Source organism: Heterocephalus glaber, unplaced genomic scaffold, assembly GCF_053883595.1.
Source record: "Heterocephalus glaber isolate CG9 unplaced genomic scaffold, H.glaber_assembly_v1.0 deba00000546, whole genome shotgun sequence".
NCBI classification, from domain to species: Eukaryota; Metazoa; Chordata; class Mammalia; order Rodentia; family Bathyergidae; genus Heterocephalus; species Heterocephalus glaber.
Genome location: NW_028258147.1, coordinates 33,378,254 through 33,404,284, shown reverse-complemented (window position 1 = coordinate 33,404,284; position 26,031 = coordinate 33,378,254). Strand labels below are relative to the sequence as shown.

Genomic DNA, 26,031 nt, shown 5'->3' with positions numbered 1-26,031 from the left:
TAAAAATGGGGCATTGACAGTTTCCAAGAAAATAAGGAACATTCGTAGCAGGTTAGGAATTCAGCATATGAACAATGTGAAGACTTGTGTCTAAGAGCTCTCTTTTCAAGGGCAAGGAGAGAGTGCAACATCCTCAGAGCTGCTAGGAGGACTCTGGGGAGATAGAAAACACGTTTCCGATTCTGAGGGGATTTTTCCAAGCCAACATTTGGTGGCTTAAGATGATCATTCTTTGGCCACAAAGAGTTAAGTTACAGGGACAGGTAGTCTACCTTCGTACCAACAAACGGAAGGAACAAAATTCTCCAACTCACTTGGGCAAGAAGCCCAAGACCAGGGAGAGAATCCAATAGGCCATGTGTGTCCACCTCCACTGGATGAAGGTACTGGGAATAACTTCAATGGGATGTATAGAAAGAACAATTTCTGTAAATATAACTGTGAGAGATCTACTGAATTTAGGAAAAGTTTAAAACATTTCTAACTCAGAACTCAAATACAGGCCTAGAAAAAAAAAGGAAGAAGTCATGGTAAGAGAAACACTAATCTCTTCAGCAAACACATTTCTAAAATATACAAAATAATGCAACCTGAGCCTTTTTAAATGTTTCCTGGCAATACGGTCTTTAATGAACCCTGCTTTCTGATAACAAAGTAATATTTTAACGAAAATTAAACACTCTACTCCAAAGAGTGCTTAGAATGTACTTTCTAAATACTAGATCCTTTTTGCTCAAGACCCATGTAGAAACCCTTTTCAACAGAAAACCCATTCAACTTCGGCATTCCCTCTATGTGATAACTCAGTGGTCTGAAAGTCAATCTCTCAGAATTAATTTTGCAGATGTCACTGAAGAAGTGGGCGAGTGAAACCCTGAACTTCTCCTGGCTGAAAGTATGGTGCCCACAGCCTCTGCAGTGGTTCTGCAGCCTACTCCTACGGCTCCATCCAGGACTGCTTGGGGTAGGGGCTGGTGGGTGCTGATACCTCCAGTGAAGTCATTTCATGGTGTGTGTGTGTGTGTGTGTGTGTGTGTGTGTGTGTGTCGGGGGGGGTATGTGTGTGTGGCTGGAAGATGTGGTCCAGCTGTGTGTCACAAATGGGTGCTTCCAACGTTGTTTCTCATGAATTAAAATATTATTTGAATTTATGAGTTTAGCAGCAGTTTATGTTTCTGAGCTCCTTAGTTGTTCCAGACTACACTAAATATCCAATTTAAAAATGCCAGAAGGGGTAAATGAATTCTACATACAGAATTTCATTACATGGATACTTTTTAGAATGCATTTTGTTTTTCTTAGGCTCAACAGGGAATAACCAATAGTCTTTCCTGTCAAATGCCACATTATAGGGTTAAAAAGCAGCCAATGCCAGTAATTTGCACTTTAGGAGGCAGAGGTAGGAGGACGGCAAGTTAAAGCCCAGCCTGGGCAACTTACTCTGTCTCAAAATAAAGATTAAAAGAAGGACTGGGAATGTAGCTCAGTGTAAAGGCCCGGTGTATAATCCCTAGTACTGCCAAAACAAAAAATAAATAAATAAAAGCAAGCTGCACAGTTTGTTAAAGGCTATCCAACATCCACATGTTCTGCTTGTGTGAAAGGGAACTCTCTTAGAATTGTACTTTCAAAAGTAATTCAGCCAACAACTGGATATAGCACATTTCCAGACTTTATAGTTCTTCTTGATGCTTTGTTAGCTTCTTATCAGAACAAGAAGAATGGAGATCTCTGTCAGGGCCTTCCTGTGGTAAGTAAAACACAAGGTGATGATTTTCCAGTTCATTTCCCCTGGCAACATGCTCATCAATCACTGGAGGCTGGGACTTTGTTATCTGGCTGAAGGAAAGAAAGCTCAGTGGTTTCTGTCCTAGTGAAATGGGACTCTCCCTTCACCTACAATTCAGGTTATCTTTAAGGCTGTGTATCCATCATAAGAGTACCTGCACTGATGGCTGATGAGCTCACAGGGCTAACCTGGAGCACAGCAATTTTAGCTAGTTTGGAGATGATTCAGTCTGCAATAAAAGCTACTTTTAATGTTTGCTGGTGCAATTTCTTAAATTCAACAGGGATACCACAAAAGTGATGGGTATTTATCTTTACTGTAAGTGATATGTCCTCAGCAGTTTACCATTCATTTACTATCATCCACACTGGTCAATTTTCATCTTCGTATGTTAAAGAGGCTGCAACAGGAAGGAAAAACAAGACTGTGAAATAAGGCAAGAAAGTTTAAAAACTATACACACACATCTAACTTTCCTGTGTTTGGTATCACTTTCTTCCTTTGATTTTGAAGAAATGTAGCTTGTCTCTGGGTAGATGGTGGAGTTACTTACAAACATGTTACTGTATGGGAATGTACATGTTATGAAGATTGTTGTTAGCAATTAGTCTCAAATTAAATATTTTACTTCAAGAAAAACTGGAAAAGCATTCTTGCATTACAACAATTCTGCATTCATACTATCTATTCATGGGAAATCTCCCCATAAAAGCCAATATAGGATTTTAAAAGAAACATTCTTTTTTTTTAAGTAGGCACAGACTAACACATACCTCCCTAAAAAGCCTTTGCTCAAATATAAAATGTAATTATTATGGGCTCATATTAACAAGAACACTGAAAGTGATTTCAAGTAAAAAATACTGGAAAACCAGAGACCGTTAAATAAACCTGTCCCTGTACCTGCCATTACAGTAAAAACAGGCTTGTAACTTTATTCTATACAGACATTAATTTAAAAGTTTACTACTTGCTGGCAACAGCTTCCATGTAAAATCAAGTGAAATTCCACTACAGCCTAATGATACTATTCTATGAATAAATGCCAGTAAGATTAAAAGAAGTAACAACAATGATGTATGTCAATCTTACGAGACATCACATTTAAAAAAATTTTTCAATGTAATTTTATCCAAGTGATCATCACTGTCAATAAAAATACAGTGAATACTTTAACGCATACATGATTATTCTACAAAAATCTGTCCTATTATGCTGCCTAATAGCAAAGGATGTGATAACAGGTTAATTCTTAAGTGGGGCTACAAAGACTCAGATATAAAAATGTCAACTTGTCTGTAATATAAATTAATTAAAATGTATGCTATTAAAATGTATGTTATTAAATTAAAATGTATGTTATTAAAATTGAAAGGTACATGGGCCGGGGATTTAGCTCAGTGGTGCTGCTGCCTGCCTTGTAAGCACAAGGTCCCGAGTTCGATCCCCAGTACCAAAAAAAACCCCAAAACATATTTTTAAAAAATATTATTACTTTTATTAGTACATTTTACGTATACAATATAATGACATTCATCATTGGGAATCACCTTTAGACCCTCTATCTTGGTTCTTTATCTTTTTCCCCATCTTCCTGCCCTCCCTTCAACCCCTCCGCCCCGCCCTATTTACAAAGACTTTGCTTCCATTTTTTTCATTTTCTCATATTAATTCTATTCTCTTCTTTCCTTTCCCCTACCCCTCCCATTTTCCCTTTGCCCTTTTTCTTACTATTTCACATTATCTATTTTACCTTTCAGTCCTTATTTACACTTTCAGTTTCTCACACCAGAGAAACTATTCAGTATTTACACATGTGTGTCCTATTTATTTCACTTAAAGAGTACTGGCTCAATGTGCATCCATTTAGCTATAAATGTCTCTAATTTCTTGTTCTTTATGACTGAGTAGTACTCCATTTTATAGAAAAACCACATTTTCTTTATCCAGTCTCCAGTTGATGGGCAATTGGGTTACTTCCAAGTTTTAGCTATCACAAACTGTGCTGCTATGAACATGGGTGCACATATATCACTGTGGTATGATTCTTTTAATTCTTTGGGGAAGATACCCAGCAGTAGAATAGTGGGGTCAAATGGGACCTCTAGCCCTAGTTCTTTGAGGTATCTCCATACTGATTTCCACAGTGGTTGCACCAGTCTACACTCCCACCAACAATGGAGAAGGGTTCATCTTTCCCCACATTCCCACCAGCATTTGTTCTTTGTTGATTTCATGATAGCAGCCATTCTCTCTGGGGTGAAGTGGAATCTCAGCGTTGATTTCATTAAAATGTATGTTCTTAAATGTAATAAAAATGTATGTTAAAACATCCTTCTTTTGGGTTACAAAAATATTAGGTTGCATTATACAAAACTACTACTTTTGCAGGGCAAAACCAACTGATTCTTGGGAATTTTATATGGTTTAATGTAATAGTAATAGTTGTAGTAGTGCATGCTTGTTTTAGACTATAAATATCAACAACTCAAAATACTTCCAGAGAGATATGCACTATTAATATTTTAGCATATCTTATGTTAGATTTTTAAAATATAGGTATTAGAAACATATTTCCAAATTGAGATCATATTTATATCATGTGGTTCTTGTCCTTGTTTAGGCAATTATCTTTAAAAAAATTTTTTTCTAAAAATTATTTTCTGGAGATGTATATATTATATCAGATGAATTGTCATAATCTAATCCCTTATGATACATTCTGATTTTTAATGTATATCTCTATTATTTGTGAGGCTGAACTTTCCCTTATGTCTGCCATATTCTATGTATATCTATGTCTTTGTGAATATGTCTACTCATTTTCCTTATCCATCTCTAAATTGGGTATTTTTTTCTTATTGGTTTGTAAGAGCTTTTCGTATATTAAGGACAGTAAACCTTTATTATACTTTGTAAAAGTATTTTATCATTTGCCTTTTAGTTTTATTTATAATGCTATAAATTTAAAATTTTTATAATCAAATCTAAGAAATCATTTCTTCTGTGGTATTTTCTTCTTACACATAGAAAACTGTACTCTTAGATCTGATCAATATTTCCTTAATTATTTATCCATTTAAAAACTAATAATAGTCCTCTCATACACACATATCTTTTTCAACTATGCTGTTTAGCATTTACTTTCTAAACATCATAAAAGAAGGCACTTGCTTGGTATCTAATGCTGAAAGTACTGTATTCAGTCTCCTAAACAGCACTAACTGTTGCTAAATCAGGCCTGTTTCTAGCAAAATTTACAAGCAAACTCAGCTGTCTCTTTTCTAAGGAAAATTTCCTGCTGTACAAAGGGTTACCTCTGAACAGTATCTCCATTATTTTACCCATGACTCCATTCCTAGTTTTCTGTTTTTCTGGCAGCTGCTCTCCAACTTACAAATAATGTGTGTCTTTGTTTAGAGTTCCTTAAAAAAACTGTATATTCTAAATGTGGAAGAAAGCTCAATTTATTTTACTTTGAAACCTGAGAAATCAATAACATGAACCATATGTTAATTATGGAACTCGGTGATAAATAAAGTTAGAAGTCCTGTGAAATTGTGGTGGTGAAAGTGATGGTGGAGTTGAAACAGAAAAGGAAAGAAGTCCTTTCTCTTGGTGTGTGATCTTTTCATAAATCTCTTCATTTGGGAAGATACCAAAATGCACCTCTTTTCTTAACTCATTCTAATGTAATTTGTATTTTACTTTCTTCCAAGCTCCTGAATGTTTTTTTTTTCAAGATCTTATAGCAAAGGAGATGCATATCAAGGGCTGTTAGTATAATGGCAACATTTTAGAATACTTGATGCCAAAGATAAAACTTAACCAATATTTATGCCCTTCTGTGGTTTATTTGGATTTATATGGTTTAGCACTAAAGATGTAAATCAACTCAGCTTTAATATCTAGTTGAAGGACTTGAGGTGTTGTGATCAGAGAAATAATCATAATGGCAGGAATAAGGGTGATGTAACATTTTAGCTTTTTTATACTCAGCATAATTATGTGCTTTTTAAAAATTACTTTTGGGTGGAGGCTTATTTACAGTAAATAAATCTCTCTCTTTTTCCCAGGGACCTAGCCAATCAATTCTCTTCTGATCACCAACTTATTTCTTCCCTCTTCTTGTACCTCATCCTTCTGACCAGGAACATATTTTAGAGGGAGTGCCCAGAGAGAAGCAGGGCCCTCACCTATATCTTTTATACCATTTTAGTTTCAGTGAAAACTTCTGCAGTTTCAACAAACACTTCAGGTCTGCAGCTATGGGTGATGCTGAATTTCCCAGTTCCAGGCTTGAATATTAACATGGGATATATCATTGCTATTAAAACTTTAACAAGGAGTGCCTCAAGTGTTCTTTATATACTACTAATCATATTCATAGATTGTTTTAAATTGAGGATAACTTTGCAGATCAATTTGTCTCTGACTGCTAAATTTGGACTTAACCTCTAATGTTGCAGTTCCTAAACTTAATTTGTAGTGAAAGCTCCTAGGTCTTGCAATCTTTAATCTCCTCTATGTTCTATTTTAGCTTTCTAATCTAAAAGTGGTCTGACAGGAGAATGATAAATATTTTCTTTGTTTTTGTCTGAGAAAGGGAAAATTAACAAGTATGGTCAGGGCTAGTAGTGAACAATGGTAAATACAAAAATCAACAAGCCTTGTTAAAAGCTTAGAATCACAAGTGGGAGAAAATCAGCCTCTGGGCACTCATGGCTTCTAATACATATGCCTCAAAAAGGGTACTATATTTGGCCACGATACTGTCAGTGCTAAAACCTTATGACTATAATTCGCTTAAATTTCATATGGTTTTGGTTCCTCACCTGTAAAAATGGACTAAGAATTTTGACGAAGTACACGTGCAAATCTGGTAATGGTTTACTAATTTAAGGGCACAAGGAACCGTGGAAACAGTATATATGAAACAAAAAGCATCTTTTAAAGGTCAAATTATTATGCATCATGAATGCTTTTTAAAAGTACAGATTTCTGTGTGTCTTAAGAATTTTTAGTTAGAATTTCCATATTTCTAAACATCTCTTTAATTCATATTGTCTACCAATGTATTGGGTCTTCCAGTAGAACATTTTAAGGAATAAAACTTCAATGCTTTTAAACAAGTTTCATACATACGAATGACTTTAGTTAAAATGCCACTTATGACTTTATGTGGGGTTAGAATTGAGTCTTCTTGGTTATTTATACACAGGCAAGCAAATATTTCACAGGTTTGAGAACATAAGAGAAGTTTTCCCTTTCCCAGTTTTGTCATATGTCAAAGTAGAGGAGAGAATTTCTTAAAGTGCAGGGTCTATAAGCATCACCAGGGTACTTAATGTAAACTCCCTTCTCAAGACTATAGAAAGTCAGTTAGGGCAGGACTGTCATTTGAAATGAGCATCCCAGGGGCTGGAGATGCAGCTGAGTCACTAACCACCCTTAAGAAAGAGGCACAGCAAAGAAACAGAGAAACAGAACACAGTATTCACCTAAGCCTTTTGTCTACCCTATAATAGACAGTAACTCATTTTTTGCAAAATCTTTTGAGTTTAGTGTATTTTCCAGGTATCTTCACTAAACTAACCATTGTATAGTAGCTGCCAGGATTTTCAAACATTAGAGTTTGCTTGCTCATTTCTAATATTCAAGGAATTCTCTTTGCCTAAGACTTCAAATGTCACAGTACCAGGATGCATGGCATTAAGTCCTTGATTTAAACATATATATCCAAACTAAGCCCAAACTCTCATTTAATTGATTGACCATCAGACTCAATCATTTTTGAGAATTTTACTCTAAAGGGTGATAAAGAGCAGAATGACAGTAATTACAATATTTCATACAATGGAGCCATATGAATCTCATAACTAGCACCACAGGGCTCCATTACACAATCTTTTGTGAAAAAAAATGTAATTATTCAACAAGTATTTACTAGGACCAACTATTATTTTCTTAACTGCAATGAAAAGACTGATTAATCTTTTCTACCTTGCTTAGGAATGAGGAATAAATTATTATCTCAGATAAGTGATAAATCTGTTCTCTACATGCCTGTCACTAAATTAATAGTGCAGATTACTAACAACAGTGTGTGCCTGGAACATGCTTGTACAGGACATGCTTCTATGTTCCAAGCAGAGTATGTATCCTGGAGATACTAGAGTTCTGACTTACAAACCTAAAAATAAGTATGTTTAGACAAGTGCGATGAGAAAGATTAAATAAGATAATGGTTCTGGGTGTGGTGGCACAGACCTGTAATTCCAGCTTCAGGAGGCTGAAGCAGGAGAATTGTGAGTCTGAAGCCAGCCTGGACTACACAGTGAGACCCTGTCTCAAAAAACCAACCAACCAACCAAATAAAAATAAAATAAAATAAAATAAAATAATGGTGTTAGGGTATACTGTGATAAAGTCAATGTGAAGGTGACATGGCCAGAGAGGGAATGGTGAAGCTGTGTTATGAGCTGAGAGGCACAAACTATTCTAAAACAAATGAAGAGTAAGTGGACACACTGACACACGGGAAGAACAAAAAGAAGGCCAGTGTGGCTGTAAGACAGAGACCAAGAGTCCTAGTGGGAACAGACTAGAGAGTGGGAAGACTATGGGGGGTGCTAGGTCACACAGGCCTGTTCTCGGCAGGTTGCAAGAGACCACTGGACTTAAGTTGTAAGGAGGGGAGTAAACCACCGTCTCTAATCTGAGCACTCTGGGCGGCTGAGGCAGAATGAACCCAAGTTCGAGCAGAGCCTAGGTGACTTACTGACTCAGTAAAACTTGGTTCAATCCTCAGTGCTACTAGATAAAGAAATAAAGAAATAAAGAAGTAAGTGAGTGAGTGAGTGAGTAGTGGAGTGACACAATTTTACATAATTATGCTTTAATCAGGTCTCCGGTTGTTTTACAGAGAATGGTCCAAAAAAGGGCAAGAGCAGATGTAGCACTTGGAGTCAGGAAGCTTGTCTGATGAGCTGGATTATAACTTTAAATAATGAGAATATTGAGAAGTAGTTGGATTGTGGATTATCTTTTGAGGATAAAATCATAAGTACTTACTGATAGACCCGATAAAACATGTGAAAGAAGAGAAAAAATACAAAATGATGTCTAGAGAAGGCTTGAATCGGGGAGAGGATTCCTGGCCAATATTTTGGTGAGGTGATGTCAAAAGGCTGGTTATATGCACCGAGAGCAGGGGGGGAGAGGTCAGGCTGGAGAAGAAGTATCTCAATGTTCTGACTGAGTGACCCACTTGGCACAAATGTCTATCCACCAAGGAGGAGAAGGACTGCTGGTAATGCCCAGGAGGTTCCAACATTCAGAAGAACAGCAGGCTGGATCTAGGAAGCGTAAGCACACGCTGAATTTAGGTGAGGAATAGTCCTCTTCTGTGCAGGACATGACTGCCTATCTGTCACCATGGTGATATAGATGAGGCATATAAAGCTTGCAACTTTTTAATGGACTGTACAAACAGACTCCATGCCTAAGGTGAGGAAGCATTTTCTAAAGAGAGCCCAACTTATCTGCTATTAGTTTAATCTAAGTGTCATTTGTCTATTCAATGAGTCAGTATTTATTTAGTGAGTCAGTCTTATGGTGCTGTTAGAAAGATACTTGCTTTTATTTTTTAACTCATATTTCCTGTTGGAGAAAAAAAACCCCAATAAATAACTCTGTTATACTTAGTAATGAGAATATCTTGCATTTGCATAATTCTGCCCTCTTTCTCTCCAGGTATTTTCAGCTATTACACAGACTTGGGAATTTGTATACGGATTTGTTTCTTGGAGAGTCTGCAAAATCTAGATTACCCAAAAACGGTCACCCTAAAGAAGTTCCTCAAATTAACAAAACTCTTCAAATATAAACAAAATACTATGTTTCTAATGGGGGAGGCACAAATGGAAATTACTACTATGGCAACAAATAGTACACTAAAGCGTTCACTGCTCTCTAAATCTTAGATCTGGGCTTAAGTGTTCAGGATGTAAATTACTGCAGTTGTTACAGTTTGCTTTACATTTTCTTCTAAATTTGGGATAAATTCAGTGTTGACTCACTAAGCTTCCAATCAGCTCTCCTAGTCAATGGCCCAATGTTGTGATTCTTCAATTTAACCTTCTGTTTACTGTGGCTGCTAAACTTTTGCTTAGCAATATATCTGATGTTCCTCTTGCAAAGAAATCCCCGAAACTGTTTATGTATGTGTATGTATGTGGAGGGACACAAGGGTAAATTTTTGGTTTACACAGAGAGAACAAACATTCCTTTTGAGTCAAAAGCTTATATTCAAAGCTAACTTTCCACAGAACTCAGGTCATGTTCCAGGCAAATGTTTGGCTGTCTGTGTTTTAAAAAACAGAACTGGGCTGGGGATGTCGCTCAGTGGTACAGTTTATGCCTACCATGCACGAGACTCTGAGTTTTGTCCCCAGCACCACAAAGAAAAATTAATGAATAAACAGAAAACGGAATGCTTCTAAGGCATAGTAAGGGTCTAAAACAGTGATGGCAAACCTTTTAAGTGCTTTCAATGATAACAAACAGCCAGCTGCAGAATGAGTGCTATAGATTCGCCACCACTGGTCTAAAATGTGTATACATACTGGGGTAAATTATTTTAACAGCCAATCCTATGAAATGCCACACTGATGTAGGAGGGCAGGAGAACTAATAGCAAAGAACCTTAGGACTCAGGTTAAAGAATCTGAAGTCAGGGATGAAGAGGAGGCTGGACAAGGCTGCACTAAGCAGAGGAAAGCTAAAAGAGGGCCATACAGGTTCACAGAAATGAGACGGAGAGGGAGTTGGAGACAGTGAAGGGAAGAGATACAGGGACTTGAGTAGCAAGAAACTGGGAAACCACAGCAGCAGGCTAAAAGCCTCGAGAGATCAACTGTACTGCAGGAGTGAATTATTCTGAGTCAAACTGATGTAAGTCAAGGTCTATCTTACAGTGAAAGTGGCATGACTGATCTATGAGGTCCCTTATACCACAGCGAATGTTATAACAACATTCTATTTTTCTTATTAAAACAAATTTTATTAAACAGTCTATCAGGTATCCTTCATGTTATTTTCTGTCATTGCATTAAAAACCAGGAAAGACCTGTGTGTGTGCGTGTGTGTGCATGGACGTATTTTAAAAATTATGCACGGACTATTCAATTAGTTCGTCCATGATATCAGACTGAAAAAAATTTCCTTCCGAGATCCTTATCGTTATTGTGGCGTATTTGTTCTTTGGATTTCTGCTCTTGTTTTTGAGATCACCTTATTATGCAACATCTGCTCTGCATTTCAAATGTGATAAACAGAGTATAAGTGTTGGTGGCAGATGGCTAATGACCAGCAGTGACAAGGCATTCAAGCCTGCCTTGTTTTCTGAGAAGTGATATTTTCATGTTAATTTGCTCTGTGTCCTGCAAAGATGAGACAAATCACCTGCTCATAATTCAGGCAAAGTGGAGACCACCAGGAGCTGAGAGGGGGCCATGGCTTGGTTCCTGTAGGAAGAAGAGGACAGGAGACTTTGCTCATGCAGTACAGCAGACTAGTTAGTCACTCTGCGTTATGTCAACTGGAGAAAGAGGAACCAACCCTGGGCATCCCACACTGACATCAGAGCCACTGTTTACTGCAAGCAGATATTAGTCATGAAAACAGATATTTCCCAGAGGCAGAAAGCAGGTGCTATTAAGAGTGTATGTCAGCCTCTGAAGTCTGGGTTTTGTAAAATAAACCTAATAGTACATTTTATCTCTTTCTGAAAATATTACAATCAACAGAAATCTCTTAAGAAATGTTCAATTGAAGATAAATGAAATCTAATCCACTGAGAAAATGAGCAACACAGATACATAAACCTTGAGCTTTTTTGGCTCTCTCAAGCTCTATAAAATTCATTTATCACAGGGATATATAAACATAATTTTTATCCCAAGATTGAATCATCAAAAGAGGTCATATGGTTTTGAGCTAAACGGGTTCTGTCCTATTTTAGAGACTGCTGATCTGGGTGAACTTTCAGTGCCTCAAACTTGTGAAATTATACTGCCAGTTACATCAACTGTGTTACATGCACAGAATGTCCAAGGAATTGATAGTAGGTAGGTTCTTAAAGAGTTTATAAGATAGTTGAGAAGTCAGACATTACCTAGGAAAGATAATATATTTATTGTACAGGCAAGCTTTGTTTCTGAATTCAGTAAATGGTTCAGTAAAAGAGGGCATACCATTTTGAATGCCTGAACTGAAGAATATTTTACATAAGAGTCTCTCCTCCAATGTATTTCACTGTATAGTTCTTCTAAGTAGCACATACAGATGACTAAGGAAAATAGTGAGAAAATTATTTATATTTTGTTTGTTTGTTTTTTGAAACACGGTTCGGCTATGTAGTTCAGACTGACCTTGAACTCACTGTGTTGACCTGCTGGTCTCAAACTCACTCTCCTGCCTTGCTAGGATTACAGGTGTGTGCCACCATGCCTGCCTTCCTTTATAGTTCTTACCTTTTCTCACAGGATGGCAGATAAAAGAATGAAAGAGAAAAATAAAAATCTGAAAGCCTTTTTTTCCATAAAGCCCCCCATAAATGGAAGGTGCTATATAAGCAGATACTCTAGATTTACCATGAACTTTAAAAAAAAAAATAACACAATCATTAAGATGTTGATTACCTCATAAATTTAAGCATGAAAATCCTATAACAGAATATTAGACCTCAAATGATTTTTAAAGATTAAAGATGGCACTGAATCCCCCCCCAACTGATCTGAAGATATTATGAATTAGAAAGAAGTAAAAAAAAAAAAAAAAAGCAGTGAGAATGTGAGGGTAAAAGGAACTCTTCAGTACTGTTGATGAGAATTTTAATTATTATAGTCATTATAGAAATCAGTATGGAAGTTCCTCAAAAAAATTAAAAATAGAGCTATTTTCTCTACCACTCCTTAGCATTTCCCAAAAGAATTAAAGGCAGTGTACCATACAGGTAGCTGCACAGCCATGTTTATTGCAGTTCAGTTCACAACAACTAAGCTATAGAAACCGCCCAGGTGCCCATCAATGGATGGTTGGAATAAGGTGTGGTATGTACACACAACAGAATACTATCCAGCCATACAGAAGAACAAATCATGTCATCTGCAAGAAAATGGATGGAAATGGACACTATCATGTGAAGTGAAATAAGCCAGATTCAGTAAAGTAAAATACTGCAGCCAGGTGTGATGGCACATGCCTGTTAATACAAGCACATGGGAGGCTGAGGGAAGATGATCCCAGGGTCGAGCCTAGCCTGGGCAACTTATTGACTTAGCAAGACCCTGTCTCAATAAAAAGAGGGAAAAGGGAGCTTGAGATACAGCTTAGTGCAAAGGCCTTGGGTTCAATCCTTGGTATAGCCAAAAAAAAAAAAAAAAGTCAAATATTGCATGTTGTTTCTCATATAAGTAATCTAGGGTAGGGGGTAGGAGACTGTTAGAAGAGGAAGGGATGGGGAGAAAGAAGAAAGTGTGAAAGGAGTAATGGGGGGGGGTGATCAAAGTATGTTTTATGCATGTATAAATCTGCCAAAATGAAACCCCTAGTCTGTATAACTAAGATGCACTAATAGAAAAAGGAAAAAGAAAGCCAGATATGCTCATGATAAACCTATGAAGCAACATTAGAACATTTGTTGACTTCACAGTACAGCAGTCAGCAGGCTCCTTTATGCCAGTGTCATGACCAACCAAGAACGGATAGACCCTTTAAGGACATCAGAAAAGAGATGAAAGTGGAGTGTCATGATGCATACCTGTAAAACCAGCTACTAGGGAGGCAGAGGAAGGGGGACCACAAGGCAAGCTGGAGGCCAGCCTTGATGGTAAGATGCTGTCTCAAAATAAAAAGGGCTGTAGATTTAGCTCAGCATGCCACTGGTTCAATTCCCACCAAACTGCCCACCCTAGGGAAGGAAGGAAGGAAGGAAGGAAGAAAGGAAGAAATGTACATGTTATGTCTGTCTTTTTAGAATACGCTTTTTTTTTGGTACCAGGGATTGAACTTAGGACCTTCCGCTTTCAAGGCAGGCAGCAGAACCACTGAGGTAAATCCCTGGCCCAGAATATGGTATTTTTAAAAGCGCTGAAAAGAACTACCTATAATTTTGTTTTACTCTTATGAAGGTCTCAACAACAGTGTTCAGTTTAGGCCTACCCCCTTAATTTACTTTATCAAAGTCTGACAAGAAGAAAAAATGAACAAAACCTTTTAACAAGTCTCTTTGTTTAAAAGCCTGGGGTAAGCATCCTCCCCCATCCCCTTCAAAGGCCCCAGTGGACTGAGCTAGTTCCCTACTCTCTCTGCCCCACTCGGAAGACTGCCTCCTGCCTGTTCCTAGTTCTATGCTGACCTCCTCTCCACACCCTGCCTTGAGAATCTCCCCATCCACTTCATCTCTATTTCTGTCTGACCAAGGTTTCATTAGCAGACCACTATGACTTATCAGTCATCTTAACTGCACAGATACTTTAGAAAATGATTCCACTTAGCAGCCTCTGGTATCCTAGAAGAATTCAATGTGAGGCTCAGAAAAATCTATGGAGGGGGCAATGTATGATATAAACATATGGTTAGCTTGTTTGTTCTTTAAAAAAATGACAAGGTCAAAAATAATTTTGAAATTAGAAATGTATCAGAAAAAGCCAATGATTATTTTGGTAGTCTATATTTAAGCTGCTGGAAGTAATTTTGAAAATAATTATCTGAAGAAAGCTTGGCAATGTCTTATTCACTGAGTGCTTATGTGTATAAATCACTGTACCGCATGGTCAGGATACAGGGATGAATACACAGATAAGATGTGTACACGAGTAATCAATTCAAGGCAGAAACATGATGAAGAAGTAACTATATGTAGAATAAGTGATATAAGGCAAATGAGCTAACATGAAACTGTAAGAACTGATTGAATGGTATCTGGGTAAGCCTTGAAAGTTACGCACATAGTTATTGATGGGAGAGAGAGGAAAAGAAATAGCACAAGAAAGAGGGCCATTGAGGTGGGAAGACACAGGCTACTCTAGGAGAACACTGATTAGTTCAAATTTGGTCAGAAAATAGAGTAAATAAAAAGAGAATGAGACCCTGCTTTACCTGGTGAACACAGGGTTTCTGACAAGCTTATAAAGGAAAGAAATGAAGCTATAAGGATGAAATAGAATATCAGAGAAGAGCGGTGCAGACAGAAAAAAGGGCCAACAGATGATTAGAAATACTTAACATTAAGAGGTCCCTCTCCTACAACATTGCTGCTGTGAAAATTAACTACTTCCACCACTTTCTATCTAAAATGATACCGAATTTTAAAATTCATTTCTAAGCCATGAATGATAAAGTATGGAGTATGCTTAAATAAGCTACCTAATTCAGACAAAAAGGCCATGAAGACTTGTACATAATGTGAAAACATTTAAAAGGTCTGGGAAATTCAGTTATGTAGAATAGAAGTAAAACCAGAAAAACTTTATGAGCAGCTTTCTCCAACAGCCTTGAGGAAGTATTTGAATCATTCTTGGGAAAATGGATGCACCTTGACACCACAATGTTAAGTGAAATAAATCAGACACACAAGCTTAAATATCTCATGGTTTCTCTTATATGAATATAAACTGTATAAATATATTTATAGTATAAATAAATTAAAAAGCAAAATAAAAGATAGATAATAGGAAACAAGGAGATAGCATTTTTGCAAATTGGAAGAGGACCAAGAGATGGAGTTCTGAAGGTAAGAGGTTGGGGAGGAGAAGGAGACTAGAAAGAATTAAGATGTGTTATATACATGTACCAACTCCCTATGATGAATGTAATCATTACATAATGCAAACATGTACTAAGAAAAATTTAAAAACCAATATACTACATTACCTTGTTGACCTCAAAGGACAAACAGTAAATCTTAATCATTTTTGAATCCCAAGAGTCTGGCAGTATTTGGTCACTTTTCTGTTGCTGGGACAAAATACTTGACATTACAATTTAAAAGAGAAAGGGTTTATTTTGGCTCACAGTTCAAAGGTTTCGGTTCATGGTCAGCTGGCTCCAAGGTAGAAACATCATGGTGGAAGAGCATGTGGAGGAAATCTGTTCAACTCATGTCAGTGGAGAAGAGAGCAGGGGAAGAGTCCAGAAATGAAGTGGTTCAGGACTAGATGTAATCCCCATGGTCACATCCCCCGTGACCTACTTACACACACCCAAATGTGTGTTTTACTAATCTCCTACGTATCTCTCAAGACAATCTAGTTGAAAATCAAGATTAACAATCATTGGCATATAACCTTGCACTTAGGCTTCCTGTAACATTTTATCCATGAGAAATAATGGCCCCAAATCAGTGTACAGTTATAATATACAACACGATCATGACAGATGTTTCAATGCCCCTTAGAGAAATACACCAACAGAAAATGATTGATCTATATTTACTACACTATACTTTCTAAGGTTAGAACCAGATAATGTACAAATAGTTATTTTAATATAAGTTTAATAGGCATTAAAACTGAAGGGTTATTTTACTTCAATATGAAATTAATGACCTAGAATATATCCCATTCTTTGAATACCCGTTAGTTGATAAGCTAGAATACGTCTCATTCTTTGAATATTTTACTGAGTTGATACTTCATACATTGAGTTCTAAAAGCTGTAATTCTGGCAATTTTCATAAGAAAAGAAAGCCGTTGCTTAACAGACTACGGTGCTGACTGCCTAACTAGGCAGAAACATGATTCTTGGTACCTTTATGGTTTCAGTAGGCACTCCAGGCTCGGGAACTTTGTCCAAGTAAGTGGTCAGGTCTTGATCAACATGTTCAAATACTAGTGTTAGTTTGGTTTCCCTGTCTGTCCGTGACACTGTGCACACATCAAACAACCTAGAAGGAAAAAAAAAGGAGATTAAGTAGGTAGAAATAAAAAGTAGTCTATATGTCTTACACATATCCCTCGATTTCATCACATACAAGGACAAAAAAAAAGAGCCAGTGTCTACCATTCCGGTTGTGATCTATGCAAAGACACCCAGGGATTTGCTTCTTTATATCAACATGAAAGTTCAGGAGAGGAACACAAGTGAAACACTTGGTTTGAGAGCACCTAAAGCAAGCTGACTGAAGTACCAAACATCTAGCTGCAGAGTGTCCTTAGTGTAGACCTTAGGTTGAACTTGTTTATGAAAATAGTTTTTTTTTTTGGTACCGGGGATGGAACTCCGGTCCTTGCGCTTGTGCAGCAGGCGGCGAAACCACTGAGCTAAATCCCCGGCCCTGAAAATAGTTTTAAAAAGTTGCAGTCCAGGCAAAATATGCTTCTTCTTGGCTGAAGTTTGAGAATTATTCCAGATAAATTAAGCATTTTTGGACTCTGCAATGAAGATTTTCCTGAAATGTGAGGTAGAGGCCTGTGAAGTTCTAAGGCAGCTTTCTCTTTCTAGTGAATCAAATTATTCTTTCTCCGGAAAGGGCATACGTTCTTAAATTGGTTTTAAAATTCCCAATGTCAGGTTAAAACCAATACTGAAAAATTCTAAAGATTTTTTAAAAATTTATTTTTGACAGATTATAATTGTATACACTTACGGGATATAGTGTGATTTTTTTTGCTCTTTTGGTAAACTACTGCACCGAATGGTGACTAACAAATAATGCAGTATAAATTGCAAAATTGCTGAAAGTGGAGTTTACCAGAAAAATTATAAGTAATGTGAAAGATTTATTAACTAGCTTTATTAAATCATTTCACAATGTAAACAATAAAATTTTTAAATTTCTTTTTTAGGGGAAGGAAAAACTGCATTGGTAAACTATGTTGCTCTTGTGTGATAAAAAACAAATTAACAAACATTATAATTAAGTTTGGATTGGCCAATTCAGTGAGGTCATGAGATCTTATAAATGATTCAAAATTTAAGTTTTAAAAACAAACAAACAAAGACAGCCTTCAGTAGTCAAAAGAATTTTCAAGCCAAAGGACAAAATGTCCTTTAGTTTCAACCATATCACACTATCTGGCAGAAGAGATTCTCACCAAATGTTTGAAGAATTAAACCAGCCACAAACAAGCTGTAAGAAAAGTTCTTTTAAAAAATGCAATATAAGGGCCGGGGATTTAGCACAGTGGTTCCACCGCCTGCCTCGCAAATGCAAGGTCTGGAGTTCGATCCCTGGTACCAAAAAAAAAAAAAAGCAATATAAATACTAAGAAAAACCTAGTAAAATGCTAGTCATAATATTTTTTTCATTAAAATACGAAATAAAAACCCTCCTCAAAGAAATTAACTGTATATGTGCATGCAGCCCAGTTACTACAAGCAGGGCTCACAACTCACTTGTCCAGGGGTCCAGTTTGTATATTACTTTCGTTAAGTTTTCAATGACCTGGTAGGCTCGCCATGCCACCCTACATTTCTGGGCTATGGGGCCTATAACATCTGGTACCTCTCTGTGAATCTAAACTAATTTTAAAAGAAATCTGAAGAACACTCTAATTAATTTACATCTGGCAGGGCAAACAACAGAATACCAATGAGTATCTATATGTCACAGCCAGACCTAAAGTATTACTGTTCAACTATGGGCAATTTGGGGTGAATTCTACAACTACATTAAAACCAACCAAAATCAACTGATTTTTCCTCTCACATTTATCTCCTTTCAGATATTCTGATTTTATGTTTTTATAGCTATTTGTAAACTTGGTATTATCCCCTGTTGACTTATTCTGGAAAATTATTCTGACAAGGTGAAAACTCCTAATTAATAAATTTATTAAAGAAAGTGCCATAAATCATGTAAGCCCCATACACTATGAAACGTATGATTGCTATCATGCATGAATTTAACACTTGGAAAGTTTATCAGAATAATTCTTTGAGCTTGACAATTTGAGGTAACTACCATTTATTAATAGACTTCTTTGAGCTATATTATTCCTATTAAATACACATTCTTGGATAATTTCACTTTTTCTTCCTTTTGAAGGAGAAAAAGGAGTTCTAAAATTACAGAACTTCTTTGTATCCGCCACTAGTATATTTGCGATAAAAGAGCAACAACCTAAAATGACATATACTAAATCAAATACAAACATGGAAATGGTCATACTATATGTACATGACAGTTAAGCTTCTCAAATATGACTTTAAAGAACATGTCATTATAATTAACACAAGAATACATTGCTTATCAGTCTGTAATGATTTTAGCAACTCTGGTTCTTACTGCATTTATAATGTATGTAAGGCATTTTGGCAATTTCTAAAATAAAAGAAATGGTGATGAGTACATAATGGGAGAATGAAATGATCCTATAACACTGGGGAATCAAAAGGTCACCTGTTCCCCAAACTGTTGTCTCAGAAGTTACCTAACAGCCCTGGCAGCATGCTGTTGCCTCATCTCACTGAAACGGTTTTCAAGCACTCTCAGCATGACAAAATTCATGACTAATACTAACTCACCCAAGTGGTTTTCCTCTAAGTTATAGATTCACTGATGCCACCCGGATTAAATGGACTCCATATGTAACTTTCAAAGTATGCTCAAGACATGTGCCACTGCTAATTAACTTAAATGACTAACCTTGGGAAAAAAGCAGTCATTCTATAGGTAAAGTAGGATGCATTTTAAAGAGATGCACAAAGAGTACACAGAGTAGAGTGTTACTGTATGAATTTTAATGGATGTATTTTTTAGGCTACAAAAAGAAGGGTGTCAGGCAGAAGTTGCTGGTCCAGTTTCAAGGTGGTAATCTTTTTAATTTTTAAGGTATTATTATTATTATTAATTTCATTTGGGAAGTGGCACAGATTACTTTCACTTAGAAATTTACAAGGGCATCAAGTAAAAGTCCTAAGAATACTGTAAGATGCGCTCCCTGCTTTGGCGCCAATGCTAGCCAGTCACATCCTATAGACCCATCACCTTGGAGAAGACATTTAGGAAATACTGTTCTTCAATAAAGTATGAAATTTTGTTTGACTTAAATTTTTTAGTAAATATTCTTGTAATAAAGGCTAACAGTTATATTTGTCAGTGGGTAGAAAATGCACTTCAAGACAACAGCTGTAACTATTAGAATATTTACGATGCTTTTCATCTATGACTTCTTCTAGAATTACCCCAAGTCAAATAATAGCAATATTGGTGAGAGATAAGACAGACACTTTAATATAACAAATAAGTTTCATAAAAAGCAACTGAGCGGGACAAGAACTGAAATCCCTGGTATTTGGCTGGAGGTTAACAGTACATATGTATATAAATCAGTGAAGAATTATAGGCTGCCTATAACCCACATACTTGCAAAACCAAAAAGCCGAGCAGGTCTGAACATTTGAACACAACACTGGAGAATAACTTCTATTGTATGATTCCTGTGTTGACCAACATTTTTATGCCTCGCTAAAACTTTTTTTTGCTGGTTTATTTAGTAAGCTGGCAAAAATACCATTTCAATGACTACATGATTGGACTTCCCTGAGAAAAATGTAAGCACAATGGAATATGAATAGAATATCTCTCAGATTACTTTCAGGAGAATTATCATTCAAATGTATCCATTACAGCTTCAGCGTGATGCAAGTGAAGGTTTCTTCAAAAAGGAGGAGTAAAAAGATGTTTTCAGCATTTACTAAGGCCATGCACCCTGTGTAGCTGTGCAAATGCAATCCAAACCAGGCAGATAGGTCATTATCGGTTCACAATTAAGTCAGCCAAGCCTCTGACTATCCCATAAAGTAAGTTCTCTTGCTGTCTCTATTGTCCTGACCCTCCAGCTGCAGGGCAGAGAACAGGCACAGCAGTCCAGCACAGTGCTCAGCTTTCCAGCTGTCCTAGTGATGTAATTATCTCATAACAAAATATCTCCCCGAATTAACTCTGTATCCTACCCATTGTAATTCTTAATGACTGCTTCCTGTTCATGTTCTCAATTTAACTTGCTATTTGGGATCTACTACACAGGCTTCCATCTAAAGGATGGGATTACATCCAATAGGTTTGGGATTTCCAAAGATTACAATTTACAAAGGTCTCCCCAACAACATGCTTTGTAAACACAAGCACTGCCTTTCTATTGTGGTTACAATAAAAGGGAAATCTGTATTATTTGCTGTGATTACACTCTGAACTGTCACAGGAAGTTCTATGAGGATTTTTTTCCTGTCAGGTTTTTTTTTAAACATACTCTTGATGTTTGGACATCAAATGGTTCAAAAACTGAGATATGTCTGACATAGCTGCCTAAAGGCCACAACAAAATTTCATTTGAACTAGAACCAGTACTTGGCATTAAGAAGAATTTTTTTCTTTACTTAATCTGGTCCTCAAAAGCCCATAAAGCACATTCTGGGGGCACTAAGTTTTATGTACCAGGTTCACACATCTTACAAGCTCTGAACTACAGGATGCTGCCCAGGGTGTTCTCTTTTTGCCTCTGTGTGTACTTAACCTGCACGAACACTGAGTGATATAGCTTGAGAAGTATCTGCCACCAACAATAAGGATTGCTAGAAGGAAACTGCTATTTCAGCAGCATCCAAAATATTTACAAGTTCTTACCATGTGGAGGCGCTATACTCAATTTTGGAATTTCCAACAGATGTTAAGACAAGTGTTGTCTTTTAAGAGCTTTATTATCTAGTTGTGAGACAGAAGACTTACATGTACAAATACATGTAATCAATACAGCTATGTATTAGTATCAAATATATTCTAAAAATACTATGTGTAATTTTATGTATAACACTGAAGTAAATTCATTCTACACCCTATCACATTAGACTAGAGTGGTATTTCCCCCTTCAGTACTGGTTTCTCTCTTCTGGCAGCCACACCCTTATTTTCTCTAGAGGAATCTCACCTGCCCCACACTCAGGTCGTGATGGTTTGGGGCACAGGGGCCTAGGGATAGCACGTGACCAAACCTGGACAATAAGAGTGACAGTGATTGATTGGGGGATGAACAGCACCATGAGAACCAGTCCCAGGAATTTTGCTAGAATTTAAGGGAGAGCAAAGCTCTCTTTATATCAGGATTACCAAACTGGCAAGACATAAGCCTGCAGCTGCTGGGGGCTCTTTGCCACCACTTTAGAGAACTTACCACAGAATGCAGCTAACATTGAGGAGCGAGACAGTAGACAAGAAATTCCACATGATACTGTTTAAGTACCTAAACTCTTTGCCTGATGTAAATCCTAGATTTTAGATGTATGAGCCAGTGAAGTTATACTGCTGCTTACCCAGCCTGAGTTGAATTTTTATTATGTAGGACAATTGTCCTAAGACATTCATAAATATTTTGAAATGATTAAATGACTTTAAAACATCAATATCTGACCTCAAATATGTCCTATACAATTAACAAAATGAGTAAAGCTCAAGCACGTACGAAGCAGTAGTGTTTCCTAAGTGACTGTACCAATTCTCTGACTTCCTGGAAGACTATTCACCATAAATGGCTTCTCCATTTCCATGTGCACAGGGCAAAAGTGATTGACAGCAGCAGATCAGATGGATTCTTCTCTTCTAAAGAGCTACTTGGCCTCCTCCCAGAATTCTTATTTGAACCAATTACTCTTTTTTTTGGTACCAGGGATCAAACTCAGGATCTTGCACTTGTGAGGCAGGTGGCAGAGCCACTGAGCTAAATCCCCAGCCCCAGAATTCTTATTTGAGATTCCTGGTCTAACCAGACATTTTACGGTTAAAAAGCAGGGACAGAAGACAGACAAGCTCTTCACAAACAGCAATATGGAACCTAGAACAGGAAAGAACTCAAAGGGTAAGAGGAAGCATGGAGGGAGAAGTATTTAAATATAGACTTCATTTAATTTAAAGGTTGAGTCTAATGCTCAAAGGCATGTTCTCCTGAAACCCTCAATTAAACAACCCCCTTCCCACTAGCTACTGCTGAAAAGTGCAAATTGAATAGGAGTGGCAAAGTAATAGTAACTCTACAGCAGGGAAACCTCTTTTGCTCACAATCTGACAAGGGACTACAAAGCTAACATCTTTTATTTGCTAAATCATTTTATTTCTAGAGCCTTAAGCAGAGCGTCCATAAGAAAGTTTCATAGTTTATCTTCTTCTAGTTCATCTTTAGAGATGCTATTCATCTAGTTTCAGCTTCTATTTACATGTACCTGGCAACTCTGACTCTGTGAGTTAATATCTCCTGGATCTCTTAACCAAAAAAATGTTTTACAGAAGAAATGGGAATCCCCTAAACTGGGCAAGTTTACAAGATGTGACTCACACTACAGTAAATATTGAAAGTAAAGCAAACAGTAAAATTTGTGTGTATGGAAACATTCTCCTACTACAGAATCAGCAACAAAACTGGTGTACTACTAGTCACTGGTATAACTAGGCCTCAAGTAAGCTATTTAGGCTGCTTTAATGATTATATGGGATGCCCACACACTGCTCCACTCATATTCAAGATACATTCTTGAAATGGAATTCAAGTAAAATAATTCAGACTTCTTCCATAGTCCTATAGCAAGCACTAGAAGCACTTTTCTATCACCAAGCACAGTTCTTCAAACTGCTAATGCATTCTATCTGAATAAAAGGCAGAGAAAGAACGAAGTTATAGCCTCACTCTGTTATGCTAATTACATGCTGCTATGGGAAAAAGAAAAATACTACTTTAGAGCTGAAACAAAGAAAACGAAAGAAACATATTTGTTGCCTTATAGGGAAGAGAATGTTAACAGGGGCACAATATTTGATAAGTGAACTCAGAGTCACTATGTGGACCATTATCTTTCCCAGACAAGAGACAGAAAATACAGGCAGCTGAATAACAATGAGGTGATACTTTTGTTAAGACTCAGTTGCAATACAAAAGTTTTAGAAGTTCAAAGAGAGTATCAAGACACTCTACCAAAGGAAGAAACTGGGCAACTGAGAAAACAAGCGACTTTGGTCTAGATTAGAATAATGTCGGAACTATCTGGATTAGAATAAACATCAATTCATGAACCCCAGCTGAAGCTCAGGAGTAGGACACACAGTTTTCTTCCCTGAGATGATGAACTTTTAGCCTTATGGAAGAGTTAACTTCAACCAATCACTTGACCCATCAAAATAAGGGACCAACAAGATTCAATGGCTAAGAGACCCTAAAACTGGTGAACCTGGTGAGGGTAGGGGAACCAAGTCCCAAGCCTTTTACAGGCAGGTCAGAGATTACAGATTCGTCAACTAAAGGTGGCTTTAAAATGGGGGCACCTGTTGGTACTTGTGTTTATTCTTTTAACTTTCCACAGCATCCAGCGCAATGTCTGATGCACAGTAGGTATTCAATACATTTTTACTCAAATTTTTCAAAATTATAACTTAGGGGGCAGGGGATGTAGCTCAGTGGCACCTTGCCTGCTTGGCAAGTATGAGGTCCTGCCTTTGATCCCCAGTACCAAAACCAAACCAAAACAAAAAAGCAAACAAAATAATAACTTAGGGTAAAGTCAGGAGCAAAGTAGAAGAGAAGATTCTTAGAGATGCCACCAAGAAGGCATGGCACTCTGAGTAAGCCTAATTTTGTAACTGATGTTAAATGAAGACTCCGACACTAATACTGGATTGCATTTATTAGTTAATACTTATGAATTTGCACACTAGCTACTAGGTACTTCTATATGTTTTGATTTTTAAAATTCTCACAGCAACTCTATGAGATAGTATTAATTTTAGACATAAGAATCTGACACATGCAAGCAACTACTCTTTGCATCACCATTTACGATAGCCAAAAAGTGAAAACAACCCAAGTGTTCATCAACTGATGAATGAAAAAACAAAGTGTGGTATATGTACTGCTGAAGCGAGCACAAAACAAAGTGTGGTATAACCATATAGTGGAATATTATTTACTAATAAAAAGAAACAGAAGTACAAACACATGCTACAACATGGAGAAACCTTGAAAAGATTGTAAGTAAGGGAAGCCAGTCAGACACAAAAGGCTACATGATTCCATTTAAATGAAATGTCCAGGAATAAGGAGATCCATAAAGACAGAAGGCAGATTAGTAATTGCGTGGGAGTGGACAGAGGAATGGGGAATGATTACTAATGGGTACTGGGTTTCCTTCTAGGGCCATGATATGTTCTACATTTAGATCACGGTGATGGTTGCACAACCAGTAAATACTGTAAAAATCACTGAAGCGCAAACTTACACAGGGGAATTTTGTGGTATGTAATGTATAACTCAATGAAGCTGTTTTGTTTTGTTTTTTTTTTTTGGTGTTGGGGATCGAACTCAGGACCTTGCACTTGTGAGGCAGGCAGTGGAACCACTGAGCTAAATCCCCGGCCTCAACGAAGCTGTTTTAAAACAAGCAAATAAAAAAACAGCAGTTGGACCAGGGATTTAGCTCAGTGGTTCTGCCGCCTGCCTCAAAAGCACAAGGTCCCAAGTTCGATCCCTGGTACCCCCCCCCCAAAAAAAAAAAAAGCAGCAGACAGGCTCAGTGCTTTTCCTAAGGCATGGGGACAGTAAGTGGCAGAGAAGGGATCAGATGGCAGGCTGTCTGGCTCCAGAGTTCTACTCCTAACAGCCTCCATTTCACCTCTGTAGGTAGCACAGTATTGGGGCTCCAGGGAAGTAACCTCTACGTGGCAAATGAAACACACTGCTGACAGCATTGTGGGAATGCCAGGCCCCAAACATTTTTGGTAAATTTGGAAATTCCAATATATACTCAGTACACTGGGCTGGAAAAAAAAAAGTTCAGGAAATTTGAGGAAAAATGTAAAAAGCTGAAAATTTCCTACCCCCTTAACTAGTTCAAAAAATGGCACACTGTAATTCACACGACAGAGCTTGAAAAGGATATTCTGATCTTGAGAATACATGAGTTAAGTGATATTTTAAAAAAGCAAAGTGAACAGCTCAGGCTTGAGTCAGATAAAGTGCAGAACATTCTGGACAACTTTCAACATTTAGTTCTCTTTCCATTTCTGACCTGTAAAAGCCCTGTTCTCCAGCTTGGGCCTCTCTTGAGGAAAAACGATGCGGCAGCCAAAACTAGGCAGGCGTCTGTGATGAAGACTGTCTGCACAGTCTTAGGAGAAAACCAACCAAGCTTTACCTGCACCATCAGCCAAAAATCTTTAATAATCACATTCTTACTAGGTGAGTAAATTTATCCCAGCA

The 26,031-nt window shown here is 37.2% G+C and overlaps 1 protein-coding gene across 6 annotated transcripts in view; it reads right to left on the bottom strand.

Moving 5' to 3' along the window:
• Positions 1 to 26,031, bottom strand: part of Cdk6 (cyclin dependent kinase 6) — a 229,811-nt gene that overhangs the window by 134,139 nt on the left and 69,641 nt on the right. For all 6 annotated transcript variants that reach the window (XM_004862366.3, XM_021242666.2, XM_004862363.3 and 3 more), the window contains exon 3: positions 16,604 to 16,739. In XM_004862366.3, coding sequence (XP_004862423.1) covers positions 16,604 to 16,739 — 136 coding nt within the window. The remainder of the gene's footprint in view (positions 1 to 16,603; positions 16,740 to 26,031) is intronic.